Raw genomic sequence first — 19,797 nt, forward strand, 5'->3', positions numbered from 1 at the left:
TACCACCTCATTTCTGGAGACCAACTCTCCTCAATCTCCTGACCATTTGTGCTCACTGAACACTTTGTAATCTTGAGGAGACAATCCTTTCTCCTATAAATCCTGTATTTTTGCCTATCTACTGTTTATGCAAGATACTAACACTGTTTTGTGTCTGTTAGCCTCAAGCATGCTGAACTAACTTGTCCAGAGATGGCACACTTATTTCAAAGTTCCTTGTTCGAGGTTTTCAGGAGAACTTGCAATATTCCTTCATACTTTCTTCCATTTAGTAAAATGGAGCTCTTGTGAGGTTCTTTCCATCAGTCAGTGTTGACTCAGACAGTACTTTTTAAAAAAATGTTCATGTCCCCTGCTCTCCCTTCACTGAGTGTTAGTAAAACATCTGGTCTAGGGGAGTCTAATCTCTCAAACACATGCCAAACCCCCTCCACCAATCTGCCCACTTAAATGAGCCAAAATGTGATAAAACCAAACTGGAGGTGTCATAGCCTTTCATGTGATACTGCCAAGAGAGAAGTGTGGTGTGAGCAACCTTGTGGCCAGATACAAGAGTGGATTTCCTCAGTTGTCCGTCTCCCACCAGTTGGTTGGACAAACTGTACAGCTTTTCAACCTGAGCAGCTTAATAGAAAGTTACTTCTCACATTTGGATGCTGTTATTGCTACTTCGGTGTGTAATGCAGGAACTCATGTGCTTGCATACCTAGTTGAGTCTCCAGGTTTGGGATTTGGACATACTACTGAAGTGGCCACGGCTGCCATTTGGCCTTACTTTGTTTACCCTCTTTAGCAGGGTCATGATTTAAGTATAAGATGTCATAATCAATAGGCTGCAGCTTTGCAATGTGAGCCGAATGGGAATCTCTCTCCTGGCAAATCTTACTCTTGAATACGGCAAATCTTAATCTTCCTTCTGGGGAATCTTCACCACAGAAGAAAAGAGTGACTCTTGAATGTGTTCTGCATTGCCTGGCTGTCATTGGTAGATGCATTACTTATGCACTGAAGACAGTTTAATTTTTCTGAAGCCAGAGCTGATCCTTAAATACTGACTATAGCAAAAAATAAAACAAAATGAAAACACTTCCTGTTGCTGATACGCAAACAAAGATGTCCATCAGTTAAAGAAGAGAAAGATACAGCTGCGCAATACCAGTCCTTCATACTGGTACATACATAGCTTCACTCAGTGATTGGAAAGTGCCTAGTTTAATTATACGTCAATGTCCAAAAGACAAGGAAGATTGTAATAGTTAGCAGTCTGCCTGTAAATACATTTTAAGAATAAAATTATGAAGCGAATAACTTTATTCCTAGAACTCAACCAGAAAGTGCACACAGAGCAAAAGGGGAAGAAAATGAACCCATTAAAGAATTGTTTGTGACAATGATGGAAGATTACCTAAGACAGGAAACAGGAGATAAGATAGGGAATAAAATTATCCAAAAGGCTGGGAAGAAAAGAAAAATATTTGGCTTAGCTCATTTACATACATCTTAAAGGAGGTCTTCATGGCTCAATCTCTAGTTATTTTATGTTGGTTTTGCTTGTACACAAAACAGAACTCGTATGCTATTTTAAACTCAGTGTCATACCAAAACAAAGCATGAATCCTGTTATACCTGATGCTTTAAACACAAATCCATTACATCTTTGAGACAAATAACTTAGGCAAATCTTACATAAAAAAAATATTTACTGACACTGTCATCTAAGGTTTAAGACAATGTGCTGTTGAAGTAAAGCTTACAAGGTTAGATCAGTATGTGTTGACCCAGCAACAACAGTAGATGTGTTTATTGGTGTGCCTCCTGAATTATGGGTCACTTAGTCCAGTAATTAGAGTACCAGACTGTGTTTTGTTCTCAGCTCCATCACTGATTTTCCATGTGACTCAAAGCAAGTCATTCAGCTTCCAATTCTGCAATGGACCCATGTGAGCAGTATTGAGATCTAAGCATATTCGTTTCTCAGTTACCACTTCTGTGAAGTAGGGATAATACTTTTTAATCACTTCTGTAGAGAGGGGTTTGGTGAAAGTACTTTGTAAGAGCAAAATATTACTACAATAGAACCTCAGAGTTACAAACACCAGTTACAAACTGACAAGTCAACCACATACCTCATTGGAACCAGAAGTACTACACAATCAGGAAGCAGCAGAGACAAACAAAAAAACAAACAAACAAAAAAACAAACACAGTACAGTACTGTGTTAGAAGTAAACTACTACAAAAATAAAGGGAAAGCGGCATTTTTATTCCACATAGTAAAGTTTCAAAGCTATATTAAATCAATGTTCAGTTGTAAACTTTTGAAAGAACCATAACATTTTGTTGAGAGTTATGAACATTTCAGAGTTTCGAACAACCTCTGAGGTGTTTGTAACTCGAGGTTCTATGTATTTTGCTGTATGACACAAGTTGCTATATTTGAGGCTATGTTAAATCATGCACACTTGTTCAATTTCTTTTTATTTAAGGAATGTATTTTTATTATCTTAATATGTAAAAGGAATGTGATAAGTTGGAAAATAAAAAATACACATTTTGTAACAAAAGGAAATATCTATAGATACCTGAATATGTGATAAATGTTAAATTATAAATGCATAATTGCTTGGTAATAGAAGTAGGCAATTTCTTGCATGATCATGTTGGGGATGGGGAAATCTGGGTGTGTGCAGATATACAAACAGAGCACTAGCTGGTAATACATTAAGTAGCTTTTTTATCTTCTATAATCTCTGATTCTGTAATAAATACTCTCAATAAGTTGCCTTTGTCATGTGGGTGGAGCTAGGTATGGTGGATCACTGAAACATTGGAAGATAGCAGCGTCTTTACATGAGTGTGTGTTTGTTGTTAATATTCAGTACTTGAGTTTTCATGTTTGGACCCCCCAGGTCAAGAATGGACCAATAGTAATGGGTACTAATACCTTTTTAAATGTTGCCGTTTGGCCCAGAGTGTATGTTTTCTCAGCTCTAGAGCACCAGCCATTGCTGGAAGACTTCAGCCTCTCTGGCGGTACACATGTGACTGTTGTGGAGAGTTACTGACTTTCCACTCTTTTCCTTTACAGTTCCTGGGCCTGTTCCCCTAGAATCTATCCAAGGAGGACCCTTTGAAGAAAAAATCTATGTTCAGTGGAAGCCTCCAAATGAGACCAATGGTATCATTACACTCTATGAGGTAAGGAGAACAGATTGCTGTGAAAGAGTATCTATCAGACGACCTGTTCCATATGTGTGCAAGTGTAGTGGTCAGCATAGCCATGATGTTTGAGAGATTTCAGTAGGTGTTTAAAGGAGGCCTAAATAAAATAGGTGAGAATCTTCATGGTACCTTGCTGCTGCCACTGAAATCTCGTAAATAGCTCCATTTTAAATCACATCCAAATGTGACCCTTAACTATCTCCATTGCCCCACATCCAGGTCATCACAAATTCTGCCATTTATTGCTCTACACCATTTCCAAGATATACTTTCCTTCCTTTCTGTCCCTAGAACTATAATGCTTTCAGGCTTTCGTTATCTCCCATCTTGAATACTGCAGCCACTTCCTTTCTCTGCCATATAGTTTCCTTCCGGTTTTCACAAAAGGCAGCCAATAAGCACCTTCCTTATTAAGTACTCTCACCCTGTCAGCCCCCTCATGGAATTTGGTTTAATCCATATGTCTAAAAAAAAATGTGTTATCCAAAGCTTTAGCTTTGTCTTCATAAGACAATCTTCACCCTGATAGCTTCACTTGTGTGGTATACCTCTATCCTTTGTCTTCAGGAGGTAAATCTGTTGGGGGAGGGGTATGCGTCTTTTGTTTGTGCTGTGCCTAGCATAATGGGTGGGAACAAATAATTTGAGGACAGAACCTATTGAAGGATGTATGCCATTAGTCTGAAATATGGTGCCTCATCTGTTAAGTAGTGGGACAACCTATGACAGAAATAACAATATTCTTCAATATCTTGGACAAACCTTACTGAAATCTTACTGAATTGATTTAGACCTTACTGAAATGAGTTTCATGCCTTTGGGACTCATTTTATTAAAAATTCAGTTGTTTATTATGGTGAGATTGTATGTAACTTCTCTAGGAGGAGTAGGTATGCTAATGTAATTCCTCTGGTTATCAGCCTTTTGAAACCACCTCTAGAGAGTTTTGCATATACTAGTTCAAACTGGATTCTCCAAGGACCAACAGACAAAGAGAGGATTTTTTGATAAATAGCCTGGTTTTCAATAGGCTCAGGGCTTTTTTTTTTTCCTGATCCAGCAAATCATCAGGAGGTCCACAGAGGACCCCAATCCTTAAGGAAGGGTTAGAAGGACCTATACTGACCTTGTGGAGATTGGGTAGCAGGTGGGGATTACTCTCTGGTAAGATTATTAGCATAATTGTAGGTTCCTTTTATTGTTTTAAATATGTTTTTTTCCCTGTAGTTTGTTTACCTTAAGAATAAAATATGCTTCCTGAGAGAGAACTGTGCACTAAGTTATAACTGAGGGAAGTTATACTATTATTAGAGTCTTTTGCTGGGAATAACATGATGAAGGCAGGGAACTGTTCAACCTGGAAATATCTCAGTCAGAAGGGGGAGAGACATGATTTTCCACCCAAGAGAGATGATGACGTGGGTGGGGTGGATCCTGAGAATGGGTGCCCTTGGTGACGTGAAGGGGAAATCTAGGTGCAGTTTACTTGGACAGTGACATATCTTTTCTGGAAGTTCTGGGAAAGATGCACTTAGAGTATGGATTTTAAAAGTTAGGCACACAGATGGAGTAAATGTGCAAATGATCAGAATTGTCCATTTGTACATGCAATTGCTCAGTTTGTGCATTCATTCCTATTAATCACATGTGCAAATTAAGGGACAAATTCCTGAATCTTGTTGAGCTTCAGTAGGCCATCTTTCCATTTTACCAGTCCTGGAACCAGCCAGGGACTGTTGCAGCCTTTAGCATTATTTAGAGCTGCATATAAACTGCTCTGTGTTATAAAGGCCAGACTGAACCCTTAGTGACTATACTGCACTGTTGCTATACCACTTCCTATCCAGGAATGCCCTGTTAGAGCAGATCTCCATGACCTTTGCACTGCCTGAGAGAGCAGGCTTTGATCTTCTTTGGTATGAGGTTGTGCACCTAACCTATTTGAAAGGAGGCAACTGTGTAACAGACTCTGAACTGACAATCTCATGACTTAAAAGGCTAACCTGTGAGCAGATGCTGCACTGGAATGTATGAATGTACTGACTATCACCTTTTGGAGCCCACAAGGCAAGAGACAGAAACAATTTCCAAAATAGTCTCAGTAAATCAATTCAGTACTCAGTAAAAAGGAGGTACTAATAGCATTTGGCTTGTTAAGGCACAATCCAGAGCTGACTTGCAAGCCCTGTGACATCCCCTGCTGCAATCCCAGCTGCTTTTGGGAAACTAGAAATGTAGGGTGGTGTCCTAGCTCTCACTTTAAAAAAGAGCGTAAAGCCTCTTTCCTTGCAAAGGTAGCTTTTGAAGGCCTAAATGGATGTAAAACCATTGGTAGGGTTGCAAAGAACAACGGTGGTCTCCATTTCTGAGGCAGGATGCTGAGTGAGCTAAAGGTTGAGCACATAGTTTATATAAATAAATCTGTTATGTTGGGGTGTATCACAAAGAACTATCCTGCTTAATACTCTAAAATCTTGCTGGCTCACTTCAGAGTGGAGTGAGATGGAGGGACGGGAACCATTTACAGTTTGGTTTCTTTTTTTGCAGTGGAAGAGCGCACACAGTTATTTTGGGGGCAAGCATGCAGGTGGTAAACTCTGACACAGCCCAACGGAGTCTATGCAGATTTCCCTTCCATAACATTCCCACTTCCCCTCAGTTCTGACCAGCAGACCACCTGCTCTCTCGTCCTAATGGACCCCTTGGGAGGCAGTGCCAGTGATGGCAAACAGGATGTTTTTAGAGTGAACACATGAAGACTAGTTTGAGACCACCGAACTCTTCTACATTGCAGCCAAAGCAAGTTCTGTAGTCTGCTGTCCAGAGGTTAAATGTGGTTTCATAAACTATTATGTCATCTTGCCTCGCATCTATTAAAAATGTAGGTTGAGTTGATACGGTAAAAAGGCTGCATATGAAAGAAGTTCCTCTTGATAAATGTGTGCCATTTCAGCCAGGTCCACAATATATCAATGCTATAGCAATGCTACCAGATGCCTCTATAATAAAAGCAGATTTCAGACGTCTGGGTGTTACAGTGAGGTTAATGCACTAAGCCTTTCACATCTGGAAACCTGATTTTTAGAAGTAACTTGGGTCAAAAAAATAAATTGAGTTTGGTGGCTTTAGCCTAATCTCTGGCGGGGGGTTGTGTATATTGCCAAACTCCTTCACAATTCTCTATGACTAACAATCTCCGTTCAGGGAAAGTTATGGACTAAAATAAGCAATAGGGTTGTAGATCACAACTGAGACACATTGGCCAAACTGTAGGGGCTGGGCAAGATTTCACCTCACCTGTCTAGACTGTAGCTCTATGCACCTCACCTGTGTAGACTCTAGCCAGTACTATTATCCCCTTTTTATGAGCTTCAAATGCACATGTTTTGAAAGGTCTTACATGCACACAGATAACATATTATATAACAGCCCTTGTTTATGCTGCTTAGGAACTGGCCTGGATGGTATAAATTGCAAATTAATTATTTTCTGAGAACACAAATGACCTATAGGAAAGTGAATATAAAAATAAATTGGGGAGTGTAAATGATTTAAAAAAACCTCCTCCTTTTAATTCTTAAAGAGACTTGCTGCTAAACATTACCTGTGGGCACAGCTCATTGAAAGGACCTTATTAATCTGGGGTGCTTTTCTGACTGAGCGACTGCGTAGAGAGCAGTGATACATCATAACAGTGACTTTGCCTCTTAAGTCAGATCATTTCTTGAATCTCATTGGAGGTGTGCATACACAAATTTCCCTTCCTGATTATGACTCAATGCACATTTGATGGCTGCACCAGTAGGGGGGGTCAAGGTGAATTCCAACTGTTCCCGTTCCTCTATTCTCTTCAATAAAGAGGAAACTTCAGCACTAAAACATCCAGAGAATTAAAATGGAACACACAAACATCTCTCTCAGCAGAGATGCTTCCTACTGGGTATGGGGGAATTTGCAAACTGACATGGAGGTATTACCTCAGATAGCCTCATCCTACACAGCCCTCCAAGACAAGTAATCTCAGCATGAATGATGCAGTTGGAGCCAGCGTGGTATAGATATTTGTTTAGTGAGGCGGTCAGAGTATTCTCAATGGTAGATTTCAAGTTGTGGAATTCCATAACACAAGAGATCAACTAAACCCAGGGCTCTCTGTGTTTAGAGTGAAAGTGGAGATACATCCTTTTGATAATGCCCATTTAAATAAAGCACAGTTCTTTGCACATATGGATATATGCCTCACCTTGCTGCCTGAGGAAATTGGATAGCAATTGAACTCTATGTTCCCTAATTGTTTAGTGCCTTTGTGCAAAGGTACCTCTCACCTATGCATTATCTAAAATGGATAGATCTGCTTAATCTCAAATTCAGCTATATGGGTAGTTATTACCCATCAGTTTTGTCTATGCTGGTATTTATCCTTCAAATTTCACATCATGACTGTAGCACTAGTGTAGTTCCATCAATAGTAGCAACAGATGAAGTTTTATTTTAGGCAGAGTTCAGGCATCTTTACCAAAACATTGTCTTGACCTGTTCTCAGTGGATTCTGCTGACGCCTTGGTTAAAATGTCAGTGGCTGGTCTGTGATGCTACTTCTATTGTTTCCTGTCACCAGTGGCCTGCACTAGCAGTATTGCAGTGGTGGGAGGTTTTAAAGAAATACTGCCAATAAAGAAAACACCCCTAATCTATGAACCAGAGTGGTAGTGTTTTTAAGAACAAGAAGCACCTTTCCTAAAAATTGCATCTTCGGAAGTGATGTTACTGTATCAGCTGATGTGGATTTGAGATTCAATAACGATCTAACCTATTTGCAGCAGTCTAGCAACTTCACATGTGTTACTTCATTTGTCAATGGGATACAACTACTCCTAAAGCAGAGGCATCTACCAGTTTTGTTAAAAGAAAACTCCTGCAGAGTTAGGGTCCAGGAAATGCATTTTATGAATGAGTCAATGAAGTCAGTCAGCTTCACTTCTGGAAATAACGGACCAAATACACAGGTATTGTGTAAGGTATTGTAACTTAGATTCTCTTATGCTTAGTTAGAGCCTGCCTGACACACCATTAAAGTTACTTTTGCCTACTCTGCTTACCCATTATCTGTGGTTTTGGCCTATTGTGTTTACATCTTTCATTAAATTTGCTGTTCCTAGGTGCCCAAAATACCTCTACATAAATAAGCTGGGTAGCCCACTAACATTCCATTTACTTTACCTCCAGGCAGATTTTTCACATTAAGCCTCTCTATTATTCTCACACTTATCTGGCAGACAGGAGTCCACATCTCACAAATTGCCATCGCAATTTGCACATGCAGATTTCACATGAAGAATTGGGTTAAAATTCAGCAGCAAAATCTTCAGTAAGCAATTTGTTTAGCAGTCAAAAATCACAAAGTTTGTAATGATTATGTATAACTCGAAAGAGCTTAAAAAGAATGAAAGGACCATAATGAGCCTCTTTGACTATTCAAGTCGCAACTGATTGACATTTATCCTTCATATTGCTCTTGGGGTCTGGCATTGAATGTTAAATAACACACAGCTACAGCCTTGCTTTTAAGACTGACTTTAGAAAAAAATACAATAGGTTTGAGAATTCTTTCACTGGATACAGGCACAGCCGGATTTTAAAGAAAGAACCCTACAGATCTACAAATCAGAATGCAACTAGATTCTATTCTCAGGAAGCAGAAAGCTCCTATCCAAGACAGTAGGGATAGCTCAGGATTGAAATTATGATCAACAGGATGTTGAAAATATTAAGACACCAGTTATGTGGAGAGAGAGGCAGAGACATTATAGTATATCTTACACAAGTTAGTGAAGGGTGGTAATGGGTGAGCGGGTAGGCAGTTAATATAATGAGCATGTGAATAATGGTAGGTGCTGATATATGATAAACCATAGGGGAGATGCACAGATTGATATAAAAGTAAATAACAGAATGGAGATTAAGATCAACAGCTCTATAGCTGGGTTAACAGGTAGCTAGGTATACAGGTGCACATAACAGACAGGCAGATGGATAGGTTTTCAAGCAAGTGTTTAGGCAAACAAGAAGAATCATGGATTCTGCTGGTATATTGGTTAGGTAAGAACAACTTTATAGAGAGGTGTGTGAATGTGACATTAATAAAAGAGGTCGCATTACAGCTGTCTCTCTTAACTTCTTGTGATGGGCAAGATCTAATACAATTGCTTTAAGGACTCCTTCCCACCCTCCCTCCCTACCTCCCTCCCCCTGTTTAAAAGCAGCACAGCTGTTCAGTAATTTTACCAGTCCCATGAAAGCTGCTATACTATATATTGGAAGCTTAAAATGCATGTTAAGAATCAAACTCATTGTGATTAAGCCAATAATATAATAGTTTCTATACAGCGTGGAAGCATCACTGCAAAGATTGTGTAGGAATTTGTATATAAACATCACTGTTGCCCTAAATAAGTGACACCATCCATCCAGCATTACACAATACAAAGGCTTATGCTGTTGTGGATCACAGAGACATAAGATCTGAATCAAGTTCACTGATCAGTTTTGTGCTAGAGTTTTTTTTTTTTTTTTAGGCAATACCTTTATCTCAGCCACTTGTTAGACAGTCCAAGTTGTAATAAATAGTGCACACACACGGACCCAAGTATTTTTTACAGGCTTGAGTCCAATTTCTGAACTTTGGTACCCTAAAATCAAGCACCTATGCATCTAGTTATTCTTTTTAGGCTATCTAAATGCCTATTGAAACTTCCAAGTACAGCAATTTTGGCACCCAACTTTGAAAAGTGTTCCCTTTGTGTATAATGGTCTTCTGGGAATTGTTGATTTTAGAGGTTCACAGTACTTCCTAGGTGGTCAAGGAGGGAAAGAAGAAGAAACACCCAGCAATCCTCTGTGTGAAATACTCCTTGTGTTACTTGACTGAAGATGGAAGGCATTTTTATGAGGCATTTAAATCCTATAGAAGCATTTAAACAGTATCTACAGTATATTCATCTGCTCAGCTAAAAAAAAATTCTCATATTGGAAAGGTCCATCCACTGAGCCATACCTAGACACATTGTCTAAGTAACAAACTGTCTCTTAAAACACTACAAGGTGTATTCTTTTCATGACATATGTTCTTAATTTATTATCAAGTCCTCTATAGGTAGTGTATCTTAGGGAAAAAATGAATTTGTAGCTTCTAACTATTCAGCTTTCTTAGTCACAGTTTTCAAATGCATCAAATCTTTTGTATTAGAATGCCTGGAATAAAAGTGTAAGGGGCTTTCAGACTATTTGAAACGCTTTAATGGGATGTGTGGAGTCTAGTTTCTCTAATCCCAGTGGATTTGAGTTCAAATTGCACTTCAGAGGTTACAGATCTTTTTGTTTGTCTTGTAAAATTGTGATCTGCCTTCCATCATCTCTTAAATTGTCAATGCTCCATTTCTCCTCAGTCACTTTGCTCAGTTTTTCTCTGCAGGAGAGGTAGTTACATGAAAAAAGCCACTGAATTAGAAGGTCATATATCAGGCCAATGGTTGTGGGATGTATTTCCTGGATTTAAAATAGGGTAGGACTAAATTCCTCCCAAGTTGAGCCCTTGAAACCACAACGCATTATAATACAAAGCATGAGAGCAGTAGAATAAGAACAGTGGAATTTTAAAAAGCAGACTTTACCTACCCATTCTTTGAGTCTGTTAAAGTCCCATAGAAAGAAAATTTAGGGGAAAAGGGAATGCAGGAGGTCTGGCAATTTCTCAAGGAGACAATATTAAAGGCACAACTGGAAACTATCCTGATGTGAAGGAAAGATAGGAAGAATAGTAAGAGGTCAATAGGGCTCTGTCAGGAGCTCTTTAATGACCTGAAAATCAAAAAGGAATCCTACAAAAAGGGGGAAATATGGATGAATTGCTAATGAGGAATACAAAAGAATAACCTAAGCTTGTAGGGACAAAAAGGCTAAGGCACAAAATGAGTTCCACCTTACAAGGTACATAAAAGGCAATAAGAAAAAGGTTCTTTAATTACATTATGAGCAAGAGAAAGATGAAGGAAAGTATAGGTTCTCTACTTAACAGGGAAGGAGAACTAATAACAGACAATATCAAGAAGATTGGGGCAATTAATGCCTATTTTTGAAGGTTAATGGTGTCCAGATACTCAACACAATTAATATTAACAAGGGGGAAAGAACTCAAACTAAAACAAGGAAGCAACAGGTTAAAGACTATTTAGATAAGTTAGATGTATTCAAGTTGGCAGGGCCTAATGAAATTCATCCTTAAGAAACTAGCTGAAGCAATCTTGGAACGATTAGCAAGTATCTTCAACAGCTCATGGAGGATCGATGAGGTCCCAGAGGATTGGAGAAGGGCAAACATAGTATCTGTCTTTAAAAAGGAGAAGAAAGAGGACCCAGGGTATTATACACAGGTCAGCCTAATTTCAAGACCTGGAAAGATAATGGAACAAATTTATTAAACAATCAGTTTGTAAGCATCTATAGGATACTTGGGCTATAAGAAATAGCCAGCAGGGATTTGTCAAGAACAAATCATACCAAACCAACCTAATTTCCTTTTTTGACAGAGTTATTCACCTAGTGGATGCGGGGAAGCAGTAGACATATATCTTGATTTTTTGGTAAGGCTTTTGACACAGTCCCATGTGATATTCTCATAAGCAAATGAGGGAAATGTGATCTAGATAAAATTACTATAGGGTCAGTGCACAACTGGTTGAAAGACCATTCTCAAAGATTAGTTATCACACATTGTCAAATTGGGAGAAAGTACTTAGTGAGGTCCAGCAGGGGTCAGTCCTGGGTTCAACACTCTTCAATATTTTCATTAATTACTTGGGTAATGGAGTAGAGAGTATGTTTATAAAATTTGTGGATGACACCAAGCTGGGTGGGGTGGTGCAAGCAGTTTGGAGGACAGGATTCTAATTCAAAATGACCTTGACGAATTGGAGAATTGGTCTGAATTCAACAAGATGAAATTCAATAAAGATAAAGGTAAAATACTTCACTTAGGAAGGAAAAATCAAATGCACAATCTAAATTGGAGAATAACTGGCTAGGTGGTAGTACTGTAGAAAAAGATCTGGGGGTTATAGTGAATCACAAATTGAATAAGAGTCAGCAATGTGATGCAGTTGCAAAATAGGCTAATATCATCCTGGGGTGTATTAACAGAAGTGTTGTATATAAGATGGGGGAACTAATTTTCCCGCTCTACTTGGCACTGGTGAGGCCTCAGTAGGTGTACTGTATCCAGTTCTGGGGGCCACACTTTAGGACACACAGACAAATTGGAGTCCAGAGGAGAGCAACAAAAATGATGAGAGGTTTAGAAAACCTGATCTGTGAAGAAAGGTTAAAAAATACTCTGGGTATGTTTAATCTTGAGAAAAGAAGACTGAGGGGGTACCTGATAACAGTCTTCAAATAAGTTGATGTCTGTTAATAAAAGAGGACCGTGGTCAACTGTTCTCCATGTCTACTAAAGGTAGGGCAACAAATCCTGGAACACTTGTTTTTCCCTGGAAAACTTGAGGGGGAAAATAGTTTCATAATTTTTGGTTGAGGAAAGCAATTATTTCTCATTCCCCTCATAAAATAAAATCAAATAATAAATAAAAAATAGCAATCATTTTGTGTGCTGCTCTATAGTTGAAATTGTAGAAAGATTAAAGTTGTCAGAAATAGAACCTCAGTGGGGAAGTGTTTTTGGATGTTCCCATGAAAATCTGCAGCAAGAGAGATTTAGGTTAAATATTAGGAAAAACTTTCTAACTTTAATGGTAGTTAAGCACTTCGGGTTCGAAGATGACCATGACATCACTTGATATCATGACTAGCACATGAATTGTATTGAAGTGAGGGAAAGTTATGCAGAGTTACCTTCAGTCAGTCGTCCAGGCCTGTCTAAATCCAGTGGCATGACAATGTTGAGATGCCTGGAGACAAGTCTGGATGCAATGGATGGGCCATCAGGTCCTACTGCACCCAAACTGATTTCCTAGGCTATTCACACAGCTCTTACCATCCATCTTCACAGCCGGGCATATCTGCTTGGTCACCTGGTCTGCCACAGAGGACTTTCCGGTGGGAGCCAGGTGTAGCTATCCACTCTCGTCAAGAATCGCAGGTAGCGTCGTCTACTGTTACTTATGATAGCCTGTCTTGTAAAATTTGGACCGTGCTTCGTCTGGAACCTCACCTCAGACCTTTTCGCCAAAGGTGGTCCTACCAAGAGTACAAGACTCCAGACGACATGGTTCTGAGTGTCAGTGGGACATACAATCCTCTCCACCACAAGGTAAATGGTCCAAGGAGAGGAAGCACTGGAATAGACTGTCAAGGGGGGTTGTGGAATCCCCATCTTTAGAGGTTTTTAAGAACAGGTTGGACAAACACCTGCCAGGGATGGTCTAGGTTTACTTGATCCTGCCTCAGTGCAGGAGGGCTTGACTTGATGACTTCTCAAGGTCCCTTCCAGCCCTACATTTCTGTTATTAGCTGGTGTTTTAGCCACAACTAGGGGATCAAATTCATGATTATGCATGCATTTCTGTTTCCTGATTTTCAACCATTCATCACTTTTTGGAACGTCATCATTTTAGGCTGACATTTTTCCAGGCCAAGTTTTGTAAGACGTTTTTTCCCTGGAAAATTTGAGGGGGAAATTAGTTTCATCATTTTTGGTTGAGGAAAGCAATTAATGTTCATTCCCCTCATAAAATAAAATAAAATAAAATAAAACTTTGCAACTATTTTGTGTGCTGCTCTACAGTCGAAATTATAGAAAGATAAAAATGGTCAGAAATAAAACCTCAGTAGGGAAGTGGTTTTGGATGTTCCCGTGAAAATCTCTTAATTTGATCAAGTTATGGTCGCTGTTATATTCTGTGCATGTGAGATACACTTTGTATGAAACTTTCTCACTGAACATACTGAGTGTTCATTGAAGGAAGTTTATGCCGTACGTACCTGGGTGGCTAACTTAGCTTAGCAGCAAGAGCATGAAGGATATATGGTTCAGCATCGGAAATCCACAGGAAATCAGTTAAACATGGTATGTACAACCTTAAATCTAACCACTTGTATTTATGTATTACAATGCAGTCTTCGTATGCCAACATACTATTCCTCTAATACATACAATGTTTTGCTTTGACATTAGATATGTATGTGTCACATCTTGGACTGTGATATATTATTCTGTTTGAGTCCATCACATTCAGTTATATGAAGAGTATGTTATACTTAATCTTGCTATGAAGGCCTTAATAATGCAGACTGGCTGTGAATATTTGCAGACGTGTAGTCTACTTACATTTGCAGCTATGTCAGCTCCAAAGATGACTGCTTTATCCTCTGAATTGCACTTAAGATAAGCTTTGCGAATATGTGCACGTAAATTTGTCTTGTAGTTAACTGTTTCACCTGCAAAATTGCATCAAGGAAGGGCTGGGCTGTTGAAAATAAATTATTTACTGTCTGGCTGCTGAATGTAATGGTTAGTGAGCTCTCAGGAATCAGATTGGTTAGACACTGCCAATATCCTGGACCCCTCCTAGTCAGGCTTCAGGCCAGAACTTGGAAAATAGATGGTGCTGGTGGCACTGATGAATGATCTTTTCTTGGCAATCGACAAGGGCAATAAATCCACACAAATTTCTGGACCTCTCTACAGCATGTGTTGCTATTGGCCATAGAATCCTACTGTCCTGTCCCCAAGATATGGCAGGGGTTAATGAGATTGCTTTTTGGGTGCAGCCTGAGAGCAACACTTAGACATGATAAACATCTGCTCTTGCAATTTAATGTCCCTTTCCAGCAGAATCCCACAGGGGTCCCAACTCTCGCCCATTATGTTCATTATGTTATCTCGATGAAGCTCATATAATTCCTAGAAACGCCAGTGCCTAAATGAAAAAGACTCTTTTGTCACACAGTGGGGACCTTGATCAGTTTCTCTGCTGCTGCAAAAAGAAGGCTAATGAGTGTGGGCTTGTGTTTTGTTATTTCTTTCCTCTGAAGCAGGGACACAGGGCTCTGAGGCGACACCAAGCAGTCTCTCTCTCAGGTGCTTGGGCTCGCTGGTTCTTGCTCACATCTTGTGGGTCTAACTGATTGCCATATGTGGGATGGGAAAGAACTTTCCGATGGGCAAGATTGGCAATAGGGGGTGGGGGGAAGTTCGCCTTCCTCTGAAACATGGGGTGCAGGTCACCTGCTAGGCTTACCTTAATCATTACCCTGCCATTGCCTGGTTCAGGAAAGCATTTAAGCACATACTTAATGCTGAGGGTGTACTTGCTTTCCTGAGAGGCGGTGTAGACCTTTAGGGACTCAGGGCATGTGTGTAAATCCAACTGACTTCAGTGGGGTTTAGCACATGCTTAAACTTAAGCCAGTGTTTAATGATGTCCTAATTAGGGGGTGGTTTCCTGAATAGGAGCTTTAAAAAACTTCTGAGCAAACTTCACTGCAGTGTATAGAATTCTTAATCACGCTCCCCTCATTGCTACTTGAAGATGTTCATAACTCGGAAGCAGAGAAATGCAGTTATGCTCACCTCATCAATCATTTGTTAATTATGCTCTTTTAAATCTGAAATGCCCAACTGATTGATTTGAAAAACTAACTTAAATCAGTGCAATTGTTTAAAATATGACAACCCGGTAAACTGCACAGACTGGCTATAAATGGCGTGTAGTGTTTAAAAACAAAATTAAAAAGTTTAAAATTATTAAACTTAAAAAAAAAGCTCAACATGAGCCACTGAGCCCAAGCATCTTTCTGAATTTCTCTTGCTATTATTCTGTAGAAGCCAGTGGATTTACAGTGATGTACATTCAGTGTAAGAGAAAAGATTTAGCCCAGGGTCTGCAACGGAAAAGAATATTTTTAGTGAAATGATTTTGGGAGCTTAATTTTATATTGTGCTCATATGTTTCTTTCTGAGCCAAAGAGAATTTTAAGACGATGTTTGAAAGCTCTATATTCTTCATTTATGTGCTAGTGTGCAGTTTTAAAAATATCTTTGGCAGCATCTAATCTATTCATTCATAAACTGATGTACTTCTGCCTGCCAGTGATTTATTCCCTATGGTGGATAGAATATGGTTTTGGTCAGTTCTTGTTCCTCTTTTGTGTATCTGTTTCTCTCTTCCTGATTCTTAATCCCATTTCTTCTATCTAATCTTTTTTAAGCACCAGTCTGCTCCTGCAGCTGTGGTAATATTGATAAACCTGCTGAGCAGCTTCATATTTGGGCCTTGCTCTATGACATCATCATCAAAAATAAAGCAGTTGAGTAACTTGAAAATAAGCTACACACACACACACATATATATATATATATATATATATATATCCTTTCCAGATTGTTATTTTCACTCCAAGTAGACTTCAAGGGAAAGCAAAGGAATGATTAAAAAGTGAAAGAAAGGTAGCTACTCCGAGCCAAATATAAAAATGGTAAGCATCTACTTTTGAGGACCATGTTCTACAGCTGTGTCAGGGTCAGTGGAAGTGCAGTCAGAGGGCCCATGTTCTGGAGCGGTGGTTATTAACAAGACATCAAAGGAACAGGGTGGAGTTGGGCTGGAAGGAACTCAGCCAGATGGCCAGAGCAGTGCATAGGGTTTAATGAAGTTCCACTTGTTCAACTCAGCCGGCATTCAGTTTCACTCAGAGGTGTGAGTTCTCTGAATGACAGCAGCTAGCAGAGGGAGCCATAGAACTCTGTGTGAAGCCTCTCCCCCACCAGGCCCTGGATTTTACAGTCACATACCTAGCTCCTCAGTGGACTCAGTGGAAGGAGGAGTTTGAGCTGTTCACGGACCTGTCCATGCAGGAGGAGAAGGAAAATGACAACAAGCGGAAAAATAAAACTGTTCTTTTACCTGAGAGCTCTATAGTACTCTGAATCTCACCACTGCCTCACACCTCACAGAAGTCCTAGGAGCCCTGGGAACCTATTGCTTCCCAAAGCAAATGGAACTGTGGAGTGACACTGGCTTTTCACTAGAGACCAATCCAAAGGGAAGGGGATTGATCCATATATTACAGCAATGGGCAGTGGGTGAACCATCCCCTCCGGGGAGGCTAGCCCACCGGCCCCGCCCCTTCCACCTGAGGCACTTGCCCTCTGCAACCAGAGGAGTCCCAAGATCCTCACTCCCCATGGCTGGAGGAGCCCCAGCCTGCCCACCGCAGCTGCACTGGCTGGTTCCCTCAAGTGCTGGGCTGGCCCCAGCACTGGGCCAAGCTGCTGGCTCCCACTTGTGGCCAGAGTAGCCCCAGCCGGTTTCAGGATAGAGGGAAAGGGAGGGAGAGGCCACCTGGGGGAACGTAGGTGCGACCACGGCCTTGGTCGGGGAGGCTTAGCCTGCCCTGGCTTTTAGTACCTGCCCTCCATGGGTTTTGCCTTCTACGCACAGGTAGTACATGCAGTCTGGGGACTACATGCAGCAGAAGCTCAAGAGAGAGGATGAAAGCCTTAGGAAGCACAGCACCCCAGAAGTATGTGCTGTGAGACAACAGCAAAGAAGAGCAGGTGGCCCCGGTTCCATACCCACAGTGAGATGGATTTACTGCGAAGATAGCATGAGTGGGTAAGGGAGAGGTGCCCCTCACTAGCAGAGCATTGCAAGGAAAGTGGCAAGGTTCACTATTTTAGAAAAGTGTGCAAAAGCAGAGGAAGTTTCCAGAAAGATTCATCCAGACTTTTACAAGAGGGGGATGACACATCAGACAGCAGCGATGACATCATAACTCTCACCTTGAGCCTGAGAACAATCAGGTTCAGGCTGTTGGAACAGAAAATTAATGAAGGACAATACCAACCTTCAGCCATGCAACAATGTAAATAAGGAAACATCCTCTGCAATTTCAGCTGGATAGTGGGGTCTCCTGCAGTGTGATTCCTGGGGGTGAATTGGGCTTGTGCATACCCATTACAAAAGCAGGCGCACTCTAATAATGTACAATAAGATCATAATGTAGCCCATAGGAAAATGTGACCTCATAGTAATGAACCCAAAAATTAACAAGACAGTACTAGCTAAAGTTGGTGGTGATGGATGGTAGCTCCACAGATCCCGTTTGGGGAATACAGCCATACAAGCCAGGGATCTGTGAAAGATGCAGCATCAGGATGCTATAGCTGCAGTGCAAGAAGCATAAGAGGGAGTTTCATGGACAATGAAGAAAATCTTAAAAGCATATGGGGGTGTTTTCAAAGGTGATGGGTGACTCAAACGAAGTTGTGGCTGCGAGTAGACCCTACCATGGATCCTGTGTGCTTACCAGGAAGGAAAATTCCAGTTGCACTATACAATCAGCACACAAGGAGCCTGAAAGTTTGCAGAACTGGGATATCATAGCACTTGTAGAGCCCAGTACATCCTGGGTAAGTAGCATAGTGGTGGTACAGAAGTCATCCAGCATATTATACATCTGCATAGACCCAAAGCCACAGAACTGGGCATTGATAAGATGTCATCAAATGCAGGCAGTACATAGTGGAACCTTGCCAGAAGTTTTCAGATCAAGAATTGTTACAAGAATTGGGAGGAATGGGTTTTGGCACACAAACTTGGATAAGGAGTCCAGCATACTGACAATTTTTGCAACACCGTTTGGTTGCTACTGATGGCCGCACATGCCAATGGACATAAACCCAGCACCAGATGTGTTCCAGAGAAGACTAAAAGTGCTGCCTGGGATGACAATAACTGTAGATGATATCCTCATTGTAGGGAAAGGGAGCAATGATACAGAAGCTGAAGGAGACCATGAAGCTTTTCTGACAGAAAGCTGCAAGCTTTTCTACAGCAATGCTGGGACCAGAACATAAAGCCGAATCTAGGAAAAATGCAACTCAAACAGCAGTGAAATACATTGGACATCTACTCTCAGTAGAGGGAATGAAAGCAGATCCCAACAGATCAAGGCAGTCAGAGGGATGCTAGCTCCCATGGATTGATAAATTTTCTGTCAACTTCTGTCCACACCTGCCTGCAGTAGTGGAATCCACACATCAGCTCACAAGGCAAGATGTTGAGTGAGACTGGGCAGGTCCCCAACGGCAAACATTTGACATGCTGAAATAAATGATAATGAATGTCCCTGTCCTGAAGTACTACCAGCCAGGAGAACCACTGACACTCCAGTGTGAGGCATCAGAGAAGTATTGGGTGCTGCTTTTCTGCAGGAACAGCTGGTTGCTTATGCCAGCAGAGCCCTGTCAGAGACTGAACAAGGGTATACCCAAATAGAAAAAGAGTTTCTGTCTGTGGTATTTGGAAAGGAGTGACTCCATCAAGTACACCTATGGCCACTCAATAACAGATCAAGCAGCCCACAAACCCCTAGAAACAATCATGGCTACCAGGAAGAGATCAGATATTGTCCAAGATTATTTCTGGTGTTAGCTGACACCATGAGCAAGGCATATAGACCCATCATCACTGAGTTCGTGGAAGGGGATCAGTACAAAGTGCAGCATGTTAATAGATTCAATCTCCCAATTTCAATAGCAAAGCTAATGGAAATCAGAAA

The 19,797-nt window shown here is 40.6% G+C and overlaps 1 protein-coding gene across 2 annotated transcripts in view; it reads left to right on the forward strand.

Annotated features, from left to right (window-relative positions):
- Positions 1-19,797, forward strand: part of PTPRT (protein tyrosine phosphatase receptor type T) — a 734,569-nt gene that overhangs the window by 501,418 nt on the left and 213,354 nt on the right. For both annotated transcript variants that reach the window (XM_073309805.2, XM_073309804.2), the window contains exon 9: positions 3,089-3,198. In XM_073309805.2, the coding sequence (XP_073165906.1) occupies positions 3,089-3,198 (110 nt within the window). The remainder of the gene's footprint in view (positions 1-3,088; positions 3,199-19,797) is intronic.

The sequence above is a fragment of the Lepidochelys kempii genome, chromosome 13 (genome assembly GCF_965140285.1).
Source record: "Lepidochelys kempii isolate rLepKem1 chromosome 13, rLepKem1.hap1, whole genome shotgun sequence".
Classification (NCBI taxonomy): Eukaryota; Metazoa; Chordata; order Testudines; family Cheloniidae; genus Lepidochelys; species Lepidochelys kempii.